A 16,566-nucleotide genomic window follows, 5' to 3' on the forward strand; every position below is an offset into this window, starting at 1 on the left:
TAGTTCACTGCCTCCATACATGGTCCCCTTATCAAACGAGCTGTGTCAGGCAGAATTTTGGGTTGTTTTCATGGCTTCCATGTTAACTTTGTCGCCACCCTGCTGTGTAATCCACAAAATATACTGGCAAACTTTTATCATGTACCGATATTATTTGAGCGCTTCTTGCTCACCTCCTTTGGTTCCTCTCTGACACCCATTGGTTTGAAGCCTGAGTCCATTTAGGGTATGTCGCCATGACACTCTCTAGCCTGCTGCCGCTGCCTCTGCATGCCGTCCCCTATAGTGTCAGGGTCAATTATTGCATGTTTTAGATGCTATCTAGCCTCATTCGGTCACTCTGTCATGGCCATGCTGTTGCCCATACTTTTGGCATAATGGTGCGATTAAGCAGCCTCAGAGGCATCCATGCATGCTGCCCCTGCTGTTTCCTGTCCATTTCCGTGGTGTTTCCATCATTTTCTGAGGTTCCCAGGTGTTTGGCCAAGCTTCCCTGTGCAGAGCCTTGGTCCCCTTGAAAAATGCTCGAGTCTCCCATTGACTTCAATGGGGTTCGTTATTCGAGACGAGCACTCGAGCATCGGGAAAAGTTCGTCTCGAATAACGAGTACCCGAGCATTTTAGTGTTCGCTCATCTCTAATTGGTAACTATGTACCGATAATTAATGACTATATAATACTTCCAGTGACTGTGCCATCATCTCCATTGGGTGCGCTAATGTATGCACTAGGTGTTACTTTTTACCTTTGAATACCTTCTTTGACAAGCTGTGGATGTTGTGGTAATAATATTTGTATCTGTTATAGAAAGCTATGTGAAATGTATTGACTCATCAAGGTCTGGTACAAGGGTCTAGGTGACATGTACGGTTGTACTTTTTAGGTGTTTTTAAAAATACATGTTGTTAGGTATTGATATGGTATAAGGATTTGTATATATATATACACTCACCGGCCACTTTATTAGGTACACCATGCTAGTAACGGGTTGGACCCCCTTTTGCCTTCAGAACTGCCTCAATTCTTCGTGGCATAGATACAACAAGGTGCTGGAAGCTCCTCAGATTTTGGTCCATATTGACATGATGGCATCACACAGTTGCCGCAGATTTGTCGGCTGCACATCCATGATGCGAATCTCCCGTTCCACCACATCCCAAAGATGCTCTATTGGATTGAGATCTGGTGACTGTGGAGGCCATTTGTGTCCAGTGACCTCATTGTCATGTTCAAGAAACCAGTCTGAGATGATTCCAGCTTTATGACATGGCGCATTATCCTGCTGAAAGTAGCCATCAGATTGTGGTCATAAAGGGATGGACATGGTCAGCAACAATACTCAGGTAGGCTGTGGCGTTGTACCAAGGGGCCCAAAGACACCATGACACCACCACCACCAGCCTGACCCGCTGATACAAGGCAGGATGGATCCATGACACCACCACCACCAGCCTGAGCCGCTGATACAAGGCAGGATGGATCCATGACACCACCAGCACCAGCCTGAGCCGCTGATACAAGGCAGGATGGATCCATGACACCACCAGCACCAGCCTGAGCCGCTGATACAAGGCAGGATGGATCCATGACACCACCACCACCAGCCTGACCCACTGATACAAGGCAGGATGGGTCCATGACACCACCACCACCAGCCTGACCCGCTGATACAAGGCAGGATGGATCCATGACACCACCACCACCAGCCTGAGCCGCTGATACAAGGCAGGATGGATCCATGACACCACCACCACCAGCCTGACCCGCTGATACAAGGCAGGATGGATCCATGCTTTCATGTTGTTGACGCCAAATTCTGACCCTACCATCCGAATGTCGCAGCAGAAATCGAGACTCATCAGACCAGGCAACGTTTTTCCAATCTTCTACTGTCCAATTTCGATGAGCTTGTGCAAATTGTAGCCTCAGTTTCCTGTTCTTAGCTGAAAGGAGTGGCACCCGGTGTGGTCTTCTGCTGCTGTAGCCCATCTGCCTCAAAGTGCAACGTACTGTGTGTTCAGAGATGCTCTTCTGCCTACCTTGGTTGTAACGGGTGGCGATTTGAGTCACTGTTGCCTTTCTATCAGCTCGAACCAGTCTGCCCATTCTCCTCTGACCTCTGGCATCAACAAGGCATTTCCGCCCACAGAACTGCCGCTCACTGGATGTTTTTTCTTTTTCGGACCATTCTCTGTAAACCCTAGAGATGGTTGTGCGTGAAAATCCCAGTAGATCAGCAGTTTCTGAAATACTCAGACCAGCCCTTCTGGCACCAACAACCATGCCACGTTCAAAGGCCACAAATCACCTTTCTTCCCCATACTGATGCTCGGTTTGAACTGCAGGAGATTGTCTTGACCATGTCTACATGCCTAAATGCACTGAGTTGCCGCCATGTGATTGGCTGATTAGAAATTAAGTGTTAACGAGCAGTTGGACAGGTGTACCTAATAAAGTGGCCGGTGAGTGTATAATATATATTTTGTCTATACACACTTTTCTCTGTCTTTTTGTTCATAAGTCCGCACAGGTCCGGAGCCAGCACCCGGGCCAACCCGGGCAAGTGCCGGGGCCCCGGAGTGCTGGAGGGGCTCACTCGGGCCCCCGGATCAATTATACCAGTGTCACTATATGACACAAAGGGGCCCACTAAGGCTCTGTCGCCCAGGGGCCCACTAAAACCTGGAGCCAGCCCTGAGTGTACACCAACAAATCATAAACATTAACAAGGCATGTCAAATATTTTTTAAATCATACAGTATATCATATAGCAATGAAATTCTCTCCTGACTCCTGTTTTGCTTCTGGCTTTGTCAAAGTAATCGTGTTGTCGTCTGCTTGAAAAAACTGTTGCTGCATTTTTTGTGCCAAAGCCAGATTATGGATTGAAAAGTAATCGATTAAAAATAAACATAATATTTGTAGTTTTTCTCATTGACAAGCTTTATCAATATGAAGCTAAAGGGAACTTTTTGATCTCTTTAAAAAAAAAATTGAAGGAAAAACAGTACCAACTGTGTATTGATTTTTTTTTCTAAATACATTAAAGCTTTTTACCCAGGATATATATCTCCACCTCATATTGTGGGCCCCACTCATCTCCCCTTTATTTTGTAGTCTCCCATCTCCCCCTCATATTGTGGCCCCTCATCTCCCCCTCCTATTGCAGACCCTCTCATCCCCCCCTCATATTGTGGCCCCTCATCTCCCCCTCATATTGTGGCCCCTAATCTCCCCCTCCTATTGCAGACCCTCTCATCTCCCCCTCATATTGTGGCCCCTCATATCCCCCTCATATTGTGGCCCCTCATCTCCCCCTCATATTGTGGCCCCTAATCTCCCCCTCCTATTGCAGACCCTCTCATCTCCCCCTCATATTGTGGCCCCTCATCTCCCCCTCATATTGTGGGCCTTCATGTCTACTTCATATTGTGGCCCCTCTCATCTGTACCTTTATATTGTGGCCCCTCTCAACTCCCACTCATATTGTAGCCCTCTCATCTCCCCCTTGTCATATTGTGGCCCCTCTCATATCCTGCTCATATGGTGATCTCTCATCTTTCCCTCAAATTGTGGTCCCTTATCTCTCCCTCTTATTGTGACCATATATCCCCCGCTCATATTGTGGCTGCATCATCTCTCCCTTATATTGTGACCTCTCATATCCCCCTCATATTGTGGCTCCATCATCTCCCTCTCATATTTTCTCCCCATCTTCTCCCTCTCATATAATGACCACTCTCATCTCCCTCTAATAATGTGGCCCCTCATCTCCCCCTTATATTGTGGCCCACTTCATCCCCCCCTTATGTTGTGGGGCCCTCTCCTCTTTGCAATATAAAAATCAACAGCTACTCACCTTTCCACATTCCCCAGCAGCTCTCCTCCTCTTATCATCCTCTGCTGCTGTGTACAACTGCACCCAGCAGCAGAGAAGCACGTTGATGTTATGAGTATCGGACATCTCTCGGCAACGTCAATGATTCAAAATCTTTTTGTGTCCCAAGGAAGTTTGATGGTTTCAGCAGGAGTCAGAGTCAGAAGCAAAGGTGATGGAGTCAGCAGGTATTGGGCCCCACCGATGCATTCACTTTTACACCAGTGGGTCAGTTCCACCCTGAAGATATTTAATGGTAACAAACCCCAAACGTCTCTGTAAATTGAAAGAAGGATTGTCTTTTGGAATGTGAGAAATGGAAAACAGAAACACAAAAAGTAAAGGGTAAAAATTAAGAGGTTTAATAAGGAAATATGATCTTTATTTCACTAAGGCAGTTCTTCCAACGTCCACCAGGTGGCGCTGCTGCGCTGAAGAGCATCGGAACGCACTGGAGTTCACGATCCTATCCTGGATGAAGGTAAGCGCGAGCCCCGCGACATTTTTTTTAAAAAATGCGGCGGTTTTTCCGAATCCGTCGGGTTTTCGTTCGGCCACGCCCCCCCATTTCCGTCGCATGCATGCCAGTGCCGATGCGCCCCAATCCAATCGCGTGCGCCAAAATCAGGGAAAATCGGTGCAAATCGGAAATATTCGGGTAACACGCCGGGAAAACGCGAATCGGGTCCTTAGTAAATGACCCCCAATATCTTAGTGGTTAAATGCTTATCTGTGTTATTCATGAAGGCAGCCATCAAAGTGGTAGCCCAGCCCTCATTCACTATGGTTCAGCATCTGAGCCCATTGGGTCACTATGAAGAACCTCTTCTCTTTGGCATCTACATGTAAGACAATGGGGTCATTTATTTATATTTTCCTGTTTTTTCTGTCTTTTTTGATACATTTGTCGGCACATCAAAATTTTTGCGCCTTTTTGGGGACATTTTGAAATGTCCGTCAGACATTTGCTTTTCGTCAGTAAGACACATTTACCATCTATTCCAGAAGTGCTAAATGTCCAGACTGACCTTTATCATTCCAAATAGTTTAAAATCTGCAAAATTTTGGGGGCACAAAAAACTCCAGACGAAACCATGCTTATGGAAAACTTAGAAAATGGAAAGAAGTGACATTTGTTTGACATTTTTGAGACGTTTGTAACAAATGTCTCAAAATGAGATCTTAAAAAAAACATTTCACACAAGGAAAAAGTGAGATTGATAAGTCACCAAAGAGGCAGATGAAAAAATGAGGCAGAATGCAAAAACTAGCCAAAATCAACAGAGATAAGATACATGACCCCCAATCAATGGTAAGGCATAAGAATCTACCATTCCAGTGTTACTGGGGCTAAAATTCACAGCACTTGTATTGTTGATACAAGAATGTAAACTACCGTATATACTCGAGTATAAGCCGACCCAAGTATAAGCCGAGGCCCCTAATTTTACCACAAAAACCTGGTAAAACCTATATATTTTTTACTCGAGTATAAGCCGAGTTTGGGTTTTCAGCACATTTTCTTGTGCTGAAAAACTAGGCTTATACTCGAGTATATAAGGTACATGAACGTGTGACCACATTAACGGGGTAACCACCATGGTTATCTGTATATCCCAAATGACGACTCATTGCGTTCCCACTGGATTTCTAGATATAGGGGGTGATTATAGACATAGGGGGTGAACTTGCTCAGCCGTATACATCAAAAGGCTTTGGCCTCTTCATGTATTCAGCGGGGTCCTGCGCAGAGTTTATCTGGTGTGGCACATAAGCCCTGACAGATATACCCCGTTGAGTCCGGTTTGACCCGGTTTACCAAAGCGGGACTTTCTGCTGAAAATTTAGTTCTGCAACTAAAGAACCTCGGTAGACTTTCAAAGGTCCTGAAAGGGAAATTGGATACAAATTAGAGATGAGCGAGCACTAAAATGCTCGGGTACTCGTTATTCGAGACGAACTTTTCCGGATGCTCGAGTGCTCGTCTCGAATAACGAACCCCATTGAAGTCAATGGGAGACTCGAGCATTTTTCAAGGGGACCAAGGGTCTGCACAGGGAAGCTTGGCCAAACACCTGGGAACCTCAGAAAAGGATGGAAACACCACGGAAATGGACAGGAAACAGCAGGGGCAGCATGCATGGATGCCTCTGAGGCTGCTTAATCGCACCATTATGCCAAAATTATGGGCAACAGCATGGCAATGACAGAGTGACCGAATGAGGCTAGATAGCATCTAAAATAGGCAGTAATTGACCCTGACACTATAGGGGACGGCATGCAGAGGCAGCGGCAGCAGCGGCAGGCTAGAGAGTGTCATGGCGACATACCCCAAATGGACTCAGGTTTCACCAAAGGAGGTGAGCAAGAAGCGCTGAAATGATTTCCTATGTGAACAAAAGGTTGACGGTATATTTAGTCGATAACACAGCATGGTGGCGACATAGTGACCAAGTTCCATAACGTATCTGGTGAAACACCCGAAAAATGAGCCTGACACAGCTCTTTTGATAAAGGGACGACATGGGGAGGCAGCCATGGAGACGACTTCCATGATTAAGAGTGACTACTGGGGCATCCATATTGCTTCTATGATTGAAACTTCAGGTCTCCAGCATGGTGACAGATGGGCCGAGTTCCACTATGTATCTGGTGAAACACCTGAAAATTCTGCCTGACACAGCTCGTTTTGATAAGGGGATGATGTGCTGCATATCCTCTCGTGCTCCAGCATCTGTGGTATAGACAGTTGAAAGTTGCACATGGAGACATTGGTGGACGCTGTGGAGGATCGTGGAGGCGAAATGGACAGGAAACAGCAGGGGCAGCATGCATGGATGCCTCTAAGGCTGCCTAATCTTGGGATGGAGCTGGCGGTCCGCTGCCAGGCGAGCTTTCGCCTGTCCAAGCCCCTGTCTCTCGGCTCCTCCCCACCCAAAATGGGCCTGGGGGCCAGAAGCGTTTACTTTGAAAAAATTATAATTTTCAAAGCAGGCCGGGTCGTTTGAATATTTCACCTAGGAATAATGGAATAGCATAGTGGTTCTATTTTTAATTGTTTTTACGGAAATGGTTCCATGATTAAGAGCGACAGTATGGGGCATCCATATTGCGCTGCTATGATTGCAATTTCAGGTCTCCAGCATGGCGGCGACAGATGGGCCGCGTTCCACTATGTATCTGGTGAAACACCTGAAAATTCTGCCTGACACAGCTCGTTTGATAAGGGGACGATGTATGGAGGCAGTGAACTAGTAGTAGATTAAAGGTGCTGCAGTTAAAACTATGTTAGTTGGATCTTGGGATGGAGCTGGCGCTCCGCTGCCAGGCGAGCTTTCGCCAATCCAAGCCCCTGTCTCTAGGCTACTCCCCAAACAGCACTTCTAAGAACCTTTTGTATAAGATCAAGTGTAGTAGCGTTCTTATAAGTTTGGGATATGGCGGGTGAGGGGAATGTAAACAGATGCGCAAGAAGCGCTGAAATAATATCGGTAAATGATAAAAGTTTGCCAGTATAATTTGTGGATTACACAGCAGGGTGGCGACAAAGTTAACAAGTTTGATGTGGAATCCATGAAAACAACCCAAAATTCTGCCTGACACAGCTCGTTTGATAAGGGGACGATGTATGGAGGCAGCTATATGGACGACTTTTGGAGGCAGCTATGGCGATGAAGTGTGGAGGTAGCAATGGAGACAATTTAATTTGGATAGTGCCTGTATGTGGCAGTCCAAAAAAGTTTTCAAACCAGAGGAGCAGGTAGGTGGTCCTCCAGAAAAATTAAATAGATTGAGTGCCTGTATGTGGCACTCCCAAAAATTGCTTCTTTCACCTGGTGGAGAATGAAAATCCAGAGAAATCCAGGCTTTATTCATCTTGATAAGCGTCAGCCTGTCAGCGCTGTCAGTCGACAGGCGTGTACGCTTATCGGTGATGATGCCACCAGCTGCACTGAAAACCCGCTCGGACAACACGCTAGCGGCAGGGCAGGCAAGAACCTCCAAGGCGTACAGCGCCAGTTCGTGCCACATGTCCAGCTTTGAAACCCAGTAGTTGTAGGGAGCTGTGTGATCATTTAGGACGATGGTATGGTCAGCTACGTACTCCCTCACCATCTTTCTTTAAAGATCAGCCCTACTCTGCCGAGACTGGGGACAGGTGACAGTGTCTTGCTGGGGTGACATAAAACTGGCAAAGGCCTTGTAAAGCGTACCCCTGCCAGTGCTGGACAAGCTGCCTGCTCGCCTACTCTCCCTCGCTACTTGTCCCGCAGAAGTACGCCCTCTGCCGCTAGCGCTGTCAGAAGGGAAATACTGTTTCAGCTTGTGCACCAGGGACTGCTGGTATTCATGCATTCTCACACTCCTTTCCTCTCCAGGGATGAGAGTGGAAAGATTTTGCTTGTACCGTGGGTCCAGGAGAGTGAATACCCAGTAATCGGTGCTGGAATAAATTCTTTGAACGCGAGGGTCACGGGATAGGCAGCCTAGCATGAAATCTGAGTCCCAATCAGAGTCCCAACGCGCAAGAATGCACTCCCCTCACTGGCCTGACTGCCCATTTCCTCCTGCTTCAACTCCTCCAACTCCTCTTCTTCTGCCCATACACGCTGAACAGTGAAGGACTGAACAATGGTCCCCTCTTCTGCCTCGCCAACATTCTCCTCCTCTTCCTCCTCATCCGCCTCCACCTCCTCCGATATGCGCTGAGAAACAGACCTAAGGGTGCTTTGGCTATCAACAAGGGAATCTTCTTCCCCCGTCTCTTGTGACGAGCGCAAAGCTTCCGACTTCATGCTGACCAGAGGGTTTTCAACAGGCCAAGCAGCGGGATGGTGAGGCTGATGATGGCGGCATCGCCACTGACCATCTGTGTTGACTCCTCAAAGTTACTCAGCACCTGACAGATATCAGACATCCACGTCCACTCCTCATTGTAGACTTGAGGAAGCTGACTGACCTGACTACCAGTTCTGGTGGAAGTTGACATCTGGCAGTCTACAATCGCTCTGCGCTGCTGGAAAACTCTGGATAACATGGTTAATGTTGAATTCCACCTCGTGGGCACGTCGCACAACAGTCGGTGAGCGGGCAGTTGGAGGCGGCGCTGCGCTGCCCTGAGAGTGGCAGCATCTGTGCTGGACTTCCTGAAATGCGCACAGATGCGGCGCACCTTCGTGAGCAAATCAGACAGATTGGGGTATGTTTTGAGGAAATGCTGAACTATGAGATTTAACATATTTGCCAGGCATGGCACATGTGTCAGTCTGCCGAGTTGCAGAGCCGCCACCAGGTTACGGCCATTGTCACACACAACCATGCCTGGCTTCAGGTTCAGCGGTGCCAGATCGGTCTGCGCCGTGATGCCCTGTAATAGCTCTTGGGCGGTGTGCCTTTTATCGCCTAGGCTCAGCAGTTTGAACACCGCCTGCTGTCGCTTAGCGACGGCACTGCTGCTGTGTCTAGAGCTACCGACTGATGGCGCCATGCCCACGGATGGTAATTCGGAGGAGGAGGAGGTGGAGGAGGGGTGGGAGGAGGAGGAGGCATAGTAGGCCTTTGAGACCTGGACCGAGGTAGGCCCCGCAATCCTCGGCGTCGGCAGTATATGACCAGCACCAGGGTCAGACTCGGTCCCAGCCTCCACCAAGTTAACCCAATGTACCGTCAGCGATATATAGTGGCCCTGCCCGGCAGCACTCATCCACGTGTCCATGGTCAGGTGGACCTTGTCAGAAACGGCGTTGGTCAGGGCACGGATGCTGTGCCCTGACACGTGCTTGTGCAGGGCTGGGACGGCACATTGGGAAAAGTAGTGGCGGCTGGGGACCGAATACCGAGGGGCAGCCGCCGCCATGAGGTTTCGAAATGCCTCGGTCTCTACCAGCCTATAGGGCAGCATCTCCAGGCTAAGCAACTTGGAGATGTGGACGTTGAGAGCTTGGGCGTGTGGGTGGGTTGCGATATACTTACTTTTGCGCTCCAGCGTCTGGGGTATGGAGAGCTGAACGCTGGTGGATGCTGTGGAGGATCGTGGAGGCGAAGATGGGGTTTTCGCGCGGGAGGTGTTTGGGCCGTGGTCCTGGGCAGGGGGCTGACTAGCAGATGACACAGGTGAAGGAGCAGTGGTGTGCCCAGCCGGAGGTGAACGGGCTTGGCCCCATTGAGTGGGGTGTTTAGCATTCATATGCCTGCGCATACTGGTGGTAGTTAAGCTAGTAGTGGTGGAACCCCTGCTGATCCTGGTTTGGCAAAGGTTGCACACCACAGTCCGTCGGTCATCCGGTGTTTCTTTAAAGAACCTCCAGACTTCTGAAAATCTAGCCCTCGCCACGGGAGCTTGACTACGGGCAACATTTGGCGCTGATGCACCAGCTCTGGCCCTGCCTCTCTGTCTGGCCCCACCACTGCCTCTTCCAACCTGTTCTGCTATAGGACTCGCCTCCGTCTCAGAAGCACTGTGTTCACCCGGCCTATCAACCCAGCTTGGGTCTGTCACCTCATCATCCTTCGATCCCTCAGTCTGCTCCCCCCTCGGACTTCCTGCCCTGACAACAACTTCACCACTTTCTGACAACCGTGTCTCCTCATCGTCGGACAACTCTTTACACACTTCTTCCACTACGTCAAGAAGGTCATCATGACCCACAGACTGCGACCGGTGTAAAACCTGGGCATCGGAAAAGAGCTCAGCAGCAACCGGACAAGTGGTTTGTGACTCTGGGAAGGGTCCAGAAAACAGTTCCTCAGAGTATGGCGGTTCAAATGCCAAATTTTCCTGGGAGGGGGCAGACTGGGGGGAAGGAGGCTGAGGTGCAGGAGCTGGAGGAGTGGCGATTTCGGTGACATGGGTGGACTGCGTGGAAGACTGACTGGTGGACAAATTGCTAGAAGCATTGTCGGCAATCCACGACATCACCTGTTCGCACTGTTCTGGCCTCAACAGTGCTCTACCACGAGTCCCAGTAACTTGAGACATGATGAACCTAGGGAGTGTAGCTCTGCGGCGTTCCCCTGCTCCCTCATCAGCAGGTGGTGTCTCACCCCGCCCAGGACCACGGCCTATGACCCCTGCAGTAGTTGGACGCCCACGTCCACGCCCTCGTCCTCTACCCCTAGCCCTCGGGTTAAACATTTTAAAAATGAAAGTTATAACTGTAAAAAAATTTTTATTTTTTTTTGTGTTTTTTTTGTTTTTTTTTGTTTTTAAAACCAAACGATGCTATCCTATTGCTATGGCTATTTTCTAGCCAACTATGAAAGCACACTGCTATGCCAGATGAGATGACGCTGAGTTATGAAAAAATAAACGTAAAATAAAAAGAAAATGGCAGACTGTGCCTAATTGAAATCAAACCCCTAATAAATTGTCCCACTTTGGTGTTTGAGATGGATATGTGTGTCACTAAGAGCTAAACACAACGGTCGCAAGTCTCCCTGCAAATTCCTCACAATATGGTACTAGCTGCACTACTAGTGCCAGCAAGCCCAGCCACAAGCAAACAAAAAAAATAAAATATATAACGCTATTGTAGCCCTAACAAGGGCTGTTGGGTTCTTGTATACTCACTCCTGCCTAACAGTAAGCTAATAGAACACCCTAACGCTATCCATGCAGCAGCAGCAGCTCTCTCCCTAGCAGCATCCAGACAGAGAATGATCCGAGCAGCACGGGCAGGGGCTAGTCTACTCCAGGGTCACCTGATCTGGCCAGCCAACCACTGCTATCGACGTGTAAGGGTACCACGTCATGTTGGTTGGAGTGCTGAGTCTCCTGGCTTGTGATTGGCTCTGTTTCTGAAATACTCGTCCGAGCAACGAGCAGTTTCGAGTACGCTAATGCTCGAACGAGCATCAAGCTCGGACGAGTGTGTTCGCTCATCTCTAATACATATGTATGTTTGGAGCTAGCATACATGTATGAGGATTAAAGGATAATATTAAAGTTGATATTTTGGGTCACTTTCAGTCCCATGAGGCCTTTGGTCCTAGGCTGCTGCCCATACTACCAATGGTATAATCCACAACTGTATTTACCCCCTAAAACAAAAGAGCTTGGTGTTTATTTGACACTCATATCATTCTTGGACTTTGTGGAGACTGAGCTACCCAAATTATCTGCCCTATGAAAAAGTACGTAGGACTGACTTATGTAGGTCACACATGGCCAAGGGTCTCAAAGCACTCAGTACAACAATAGTTTTAATTGCCCAGTGTTAATAGAAACATTGAAAACCTAAGAAGATAAGAAGATGGTTAGACCTTTAGTAGAGCGATAAGTCAAATTTGTTTTTAAATTAGTCCTCTTTTTGACCCACTGAATTTCCCAATTTCTCTTGAATGGCTTCAAGAGCCTTGCTTTTATTTCCTTCATCTTCAGCCCATAGATGAAAGGGTTTAGGATTGGTGGTATCACAAGGAACTGCAGTGACATGATGACCCTGAACTCATACGGCAACTGAGATGGTAAACGGTATAAAAGTATCTCAGAGAAACTGACGAGGGTAAAGTTTAACAATGAGATGAGGTGCGGAGAGCAGGTCTGAAGGGCTTTCTCTCTGACCTCCTTTGATGATTTCATGCAGATCCTTATAATGTTAATATAAGAGTAAATAATAGGGGCTAAAGGCACAAAAAGTAATAAGGAAGTCACAAAAAGTCCAAAGATATTGTTAACCGTTGTGTCTATGCAGGAGAGCCTCACCACCGACCAGTTGTCACAGTAGATCTTCAGGATTTCAATTTGACATAATGGAAGTCTGATTGTCAATATGAGGTGGACCCCAAACACTATATTTGGATAGACCCAAGCTCCAGCTATCAACTTGGAGACTGTAGATAAGGTCATTATGAAGTTATATCTCAAAGGGTTGCAAATACTTACATAGCGGTCGTAGGCCATGATAAATAAAATAGTCATCTCAAATGATCCATAGGTATGGAGGCAGAAGACCTGAACCAGGCAGGCAGCATAGGAGATAGTATGATACTCCTGATGAAGTTGGTAGAGCAGCGGTGGGAAGAGAGCAGTGCTTCCATACAAGCCATTAACACAGAGGGCAGCGATGAAAATGTACATTGGCTCATGGAGGCTCTTGTGTGAAGCTATGGTAGATATCACAGCAACATTGAGCGTAATGATCAGAACATATCCAAACACAGCAATGGAGGAATACAAATATCTTCCTGAAGATAAATCTCCGTAGGTCAAGGTTAGATATGGAGGATGGAAATAAGTCTGGTTCGCCATCTGAACCTCATGATTTTGCTGGTAATAGAAAACAAACAAGACTTTATCGAGTGACTAGGACAAAATGTGCGCAAGTCCTCATTCTTGAAAAAAAATTGGAAGAGAAGTTCTCAGCTCCAAAAATTAACAGGGTCTGGGAACAACTTTCTTCTTGCCTACCTCTAAACGTCTACTTTATTCTCTACTGTTACCTCCAGCAAATGACTACCTTAGAGAAGCATTGGTCACAAGAGATGTGTCCTGACAGAATATGATTAAACCAATTAGTCAACAAAGGTACCATGGTAGAAAAAACTAATAGTGGTCTGGATAGAGTCCAAATCATTAGGCGAAAGTCTTTTTTGCCCTATGAATTTGGGACATGCAGCCCCAGTAGGTCCTAGATGTTTACATTAAGTCTAAGGCACTAGTATGCCCGTAAGAAAAGTGTTGCTAGCAAATCCTTGGGAGACATTGGTTTCAGAAAAAGGTATCTTAAAATTATAGCTCCCCATTTTGATCATCCCTAACTTAGGCCTCATGCACACCTCCGGCCTCAAAGACTGCAGCTGACTCACGGCGGCCATAGATGTGCATTATGATCACCGCTCTGTTTCTGAACTTTCCTAAACCTGCCCTTATTTGCGGAGTGGCCACTCAGCTGACTATAGGCAAGGGTCAGCACTGCTCACCCATCCCCTCTCCTCAATGTTCGCCGCTGACTTGTACACGGAGCCTAAGATCTTACTTTTTTCTCCCTTTCAACATTTTTCTGAATGTAGATTTGTTCTATGCTGCCTTGTGAATCCTGGTGATTTTATTTACACATGGATTCACCTTTTAGAGCTGCCAAGGTTGCAAATACAGGTGGTCCTCTACTTAAGGACCTACAGACTACCCCTAGTTAAAGACAGACCTCTCTGCCCCCTGTGACCTCTGGTGAATCTCTCAGGATGTTACTTTATTCTCAGGCTGCAATGATCAGCTGTAAGGTGTCGGTAATGAAGCTTTATTGATAATTGATAATTTCCTCCCTAGAAGCTCCCCTGATATGTTTTTCGCTGGAAAACCAGGGTCATCAGGGGATCAGGGCTACAGTGGTCTCTGTGTTTTTAACCGAATTTTTGCTAAAGGTTTGGCGAGTGCTTGAACTCCTCCAATCATCACTACCCACCAAATCACCAACTACACAGACAGGTAACAGCTTGGAGACCTCGTTGCAGAAGAATCAAGTTCCCTGTACAGCAGTCAAAGGGTGAGAACTGACAGAGAAACGCGGAAAATATCCTTTGATTTTACCAAGTGCAACGATTTAAGTGCACAGAATTTCACCAGAATGTAGCATTCTAGAATAAAGCCTTGCATTCCATCATCATCATCTTCCATATCATCACTTTCACCTGGTCTCACCATCACTCATCTATCTAATCACTCTTTTAACTAATTATCTAAAGAGGAGCACAAGGGTGGGGGCTGAGAGCTGAGGAGTGAGCAGCACAGACAAGTCACATGCTGTTTTTTGAAATGCATCAAAACCAAAGCTCATCCCCTGGGTCTACACAGAGGATTCTGTCAGGGTGCAAGGTAAGTTAGAACACATAATTATATTGTAATGCAAATGCTTATAGAAAGCAAAAAGACAGATTTGCACTGCAGGTGTCATGGGCTTTTGCAACCTGTGAAAAAGAGGTCTCTGGTGACAGGTTCCCTTTAATTCGCCACCAACAGTCCCAGCATCTCTTACGTTTCCCTGCACCTTTAATGTTTATTGGTGTGTATAAATACATGTCTGTGTCCCTGTTATTCCTGGAGTCACCCAGACTCCTTTCTCTGTCTCTCTGCCATCTCGATTAACAGCTGGTAGTTGTTATTTGTCATCGGTGTATAAATTGTAGATTATAGGTCATACTTGACAATGGTCTTACCCAGTGCAACTTTTATAAGTGCACAGAATTATACCAGAACTGATCCATAACGAAACAAAGGCACTTTATCTGTAAGAACATGCCTAACTATTGTCTACCTTGCCCCATGAAAAAAGAAGCAAACTGTGTATGTAAGAATAAAACCTTCACATTTTTTAAATGAACTTCGCAAAACTTAATAGTGCAATTAAATACAAAAAAACTGAGTAATAAAGCCTTTCCATCACTCTGGCTTACCTCAAAATCTGATTTTCTCAACAAAATCTCTGCTAAATTCCATGTTACTAGGAAAGAGACAGAAGCTCACAGAGTTACATAGAAGTCTATGGAGAGGGGGATGAGTAAGTAACAATAGCTCAATGTCTAACCACCAATACATAATGGATTAGAAAGAAGAGAAGGAGACAAGAATGTGCACAAGAATAAATTATGCTAAGCTTGTTGAAAGAGGCAGCAGATTTCAAGAAGAGAGAATATTTAAACAACACATAAGGATTTGTCCAATATCATTATAAATAGTTATTATAACAAGCTCCATTACAAAAATTTATACTTATTAATTATTAAATATTTCAACCAGAACTAGATTGCACCTGACTACAGTGAAGACAATGACGATTCTTCTAAATACTCACTATCAGATCCCTGAACATAAGCCTATCGAGTTACGACGGGTAACCTACTGGAGATGAAGTAGAGAAGATCTTCCCCGGATCTTCTAGGTCTCGGTCACAGCTCCTTCCCTTAAGTCTTCATATACTTTGGGAATCTATAGAGAATTTTTAATGAGGCCTCTGTTGTCTGTTTGTACATTTGGATGTACTTACTCCCCATGGACTCAAGGTCTTTAGAGATTATGCCATAAATGCAAGGATACATTCGGTAAACTCAGGTTTCGCAAGTTCAGCATTTCTCTGCAAACTATACATCAATATGAAACATGTCCCTTGTTCTTGCATCCCCAGGTCCCGTCCTCTGAGCGCCCCATGTACCCTGCATTACACAGCCAGCATCCAATACCAGGACCCCATAGCTTGCCATTTTTTCTTGGAGCGATTTCCTCCATTATATACATTTGCTCATAACTAATGATGAATGGGTTGGGGGAAATTCAGGTTCAACTGGTTTGTCCAAATTTCTTGCCAAAATTTGCTTTGGAACCTGAATTTTGACCCGAACACAAATTAAAGTCTATAGGTACTGGATTTTAAGACTCAAAAATGAGGTTGGTGAGGGATAGATTTTGTCTAAAATTATTATTATTGTTTTATTATTTTAAGTACTTTGCCCAACCCATGGCAATTGCCCAGCAAACCAAAAATACCCACTGCTTCTTTTATGGCAGCGAGAGAAAGGGCTCATTGTCTCCCATCACATCTTTTATGGCAGTGAGAGGAACTCCACTAGTGGTGAAGTTCCCATATGACATTTATGGCTCAGTGGAGGTTATAGAGGACTATGCACCCCTCGTGGAGATTACAGACTCCACGTGTTTCACTCATTACTGTTTACCTGAAAATTGTTTTTTTTCATTA

The 16,566-nt window shown here is 46.3% G+C and overlaps 1 protein-coding gene across 1 annotated transcript; it reads right to left on the minus strand.

Moving 5' to 3' along the window:
• Nucleotides 1–12,113: 12,113 nt before the first annotated feature.
• Nucleotides 12,114–13,127, minus strand: LOC140116982 (olfactory receptor 52E4-like). The gene has a single exon (XM_072133410.1). It carries the CDS (start codon nt 13,125–13,127, stop codon nt 12,114–12,116), a length of 1,014 nt encoding a protein of 337 aa, XP_071989511.1.
• Between the last annotated feature and the right edge of the window lie 3,439 nt (nt 13,128–16,566).

This window comes from Engystomops pustulosus, chromosome 2 (assembly GCF_040894005.1).
Source record: "Engystomops pustulosus chromosome 2, aEngPut4.maternal, whole genome shotgun sequence".
NCBI classification, from domain to species: Eukaryota; Metazoa; Chordata; class Amphibia; order Anura; family Leptodactylidae; genus Engystomops; species Engystomops pustulosus.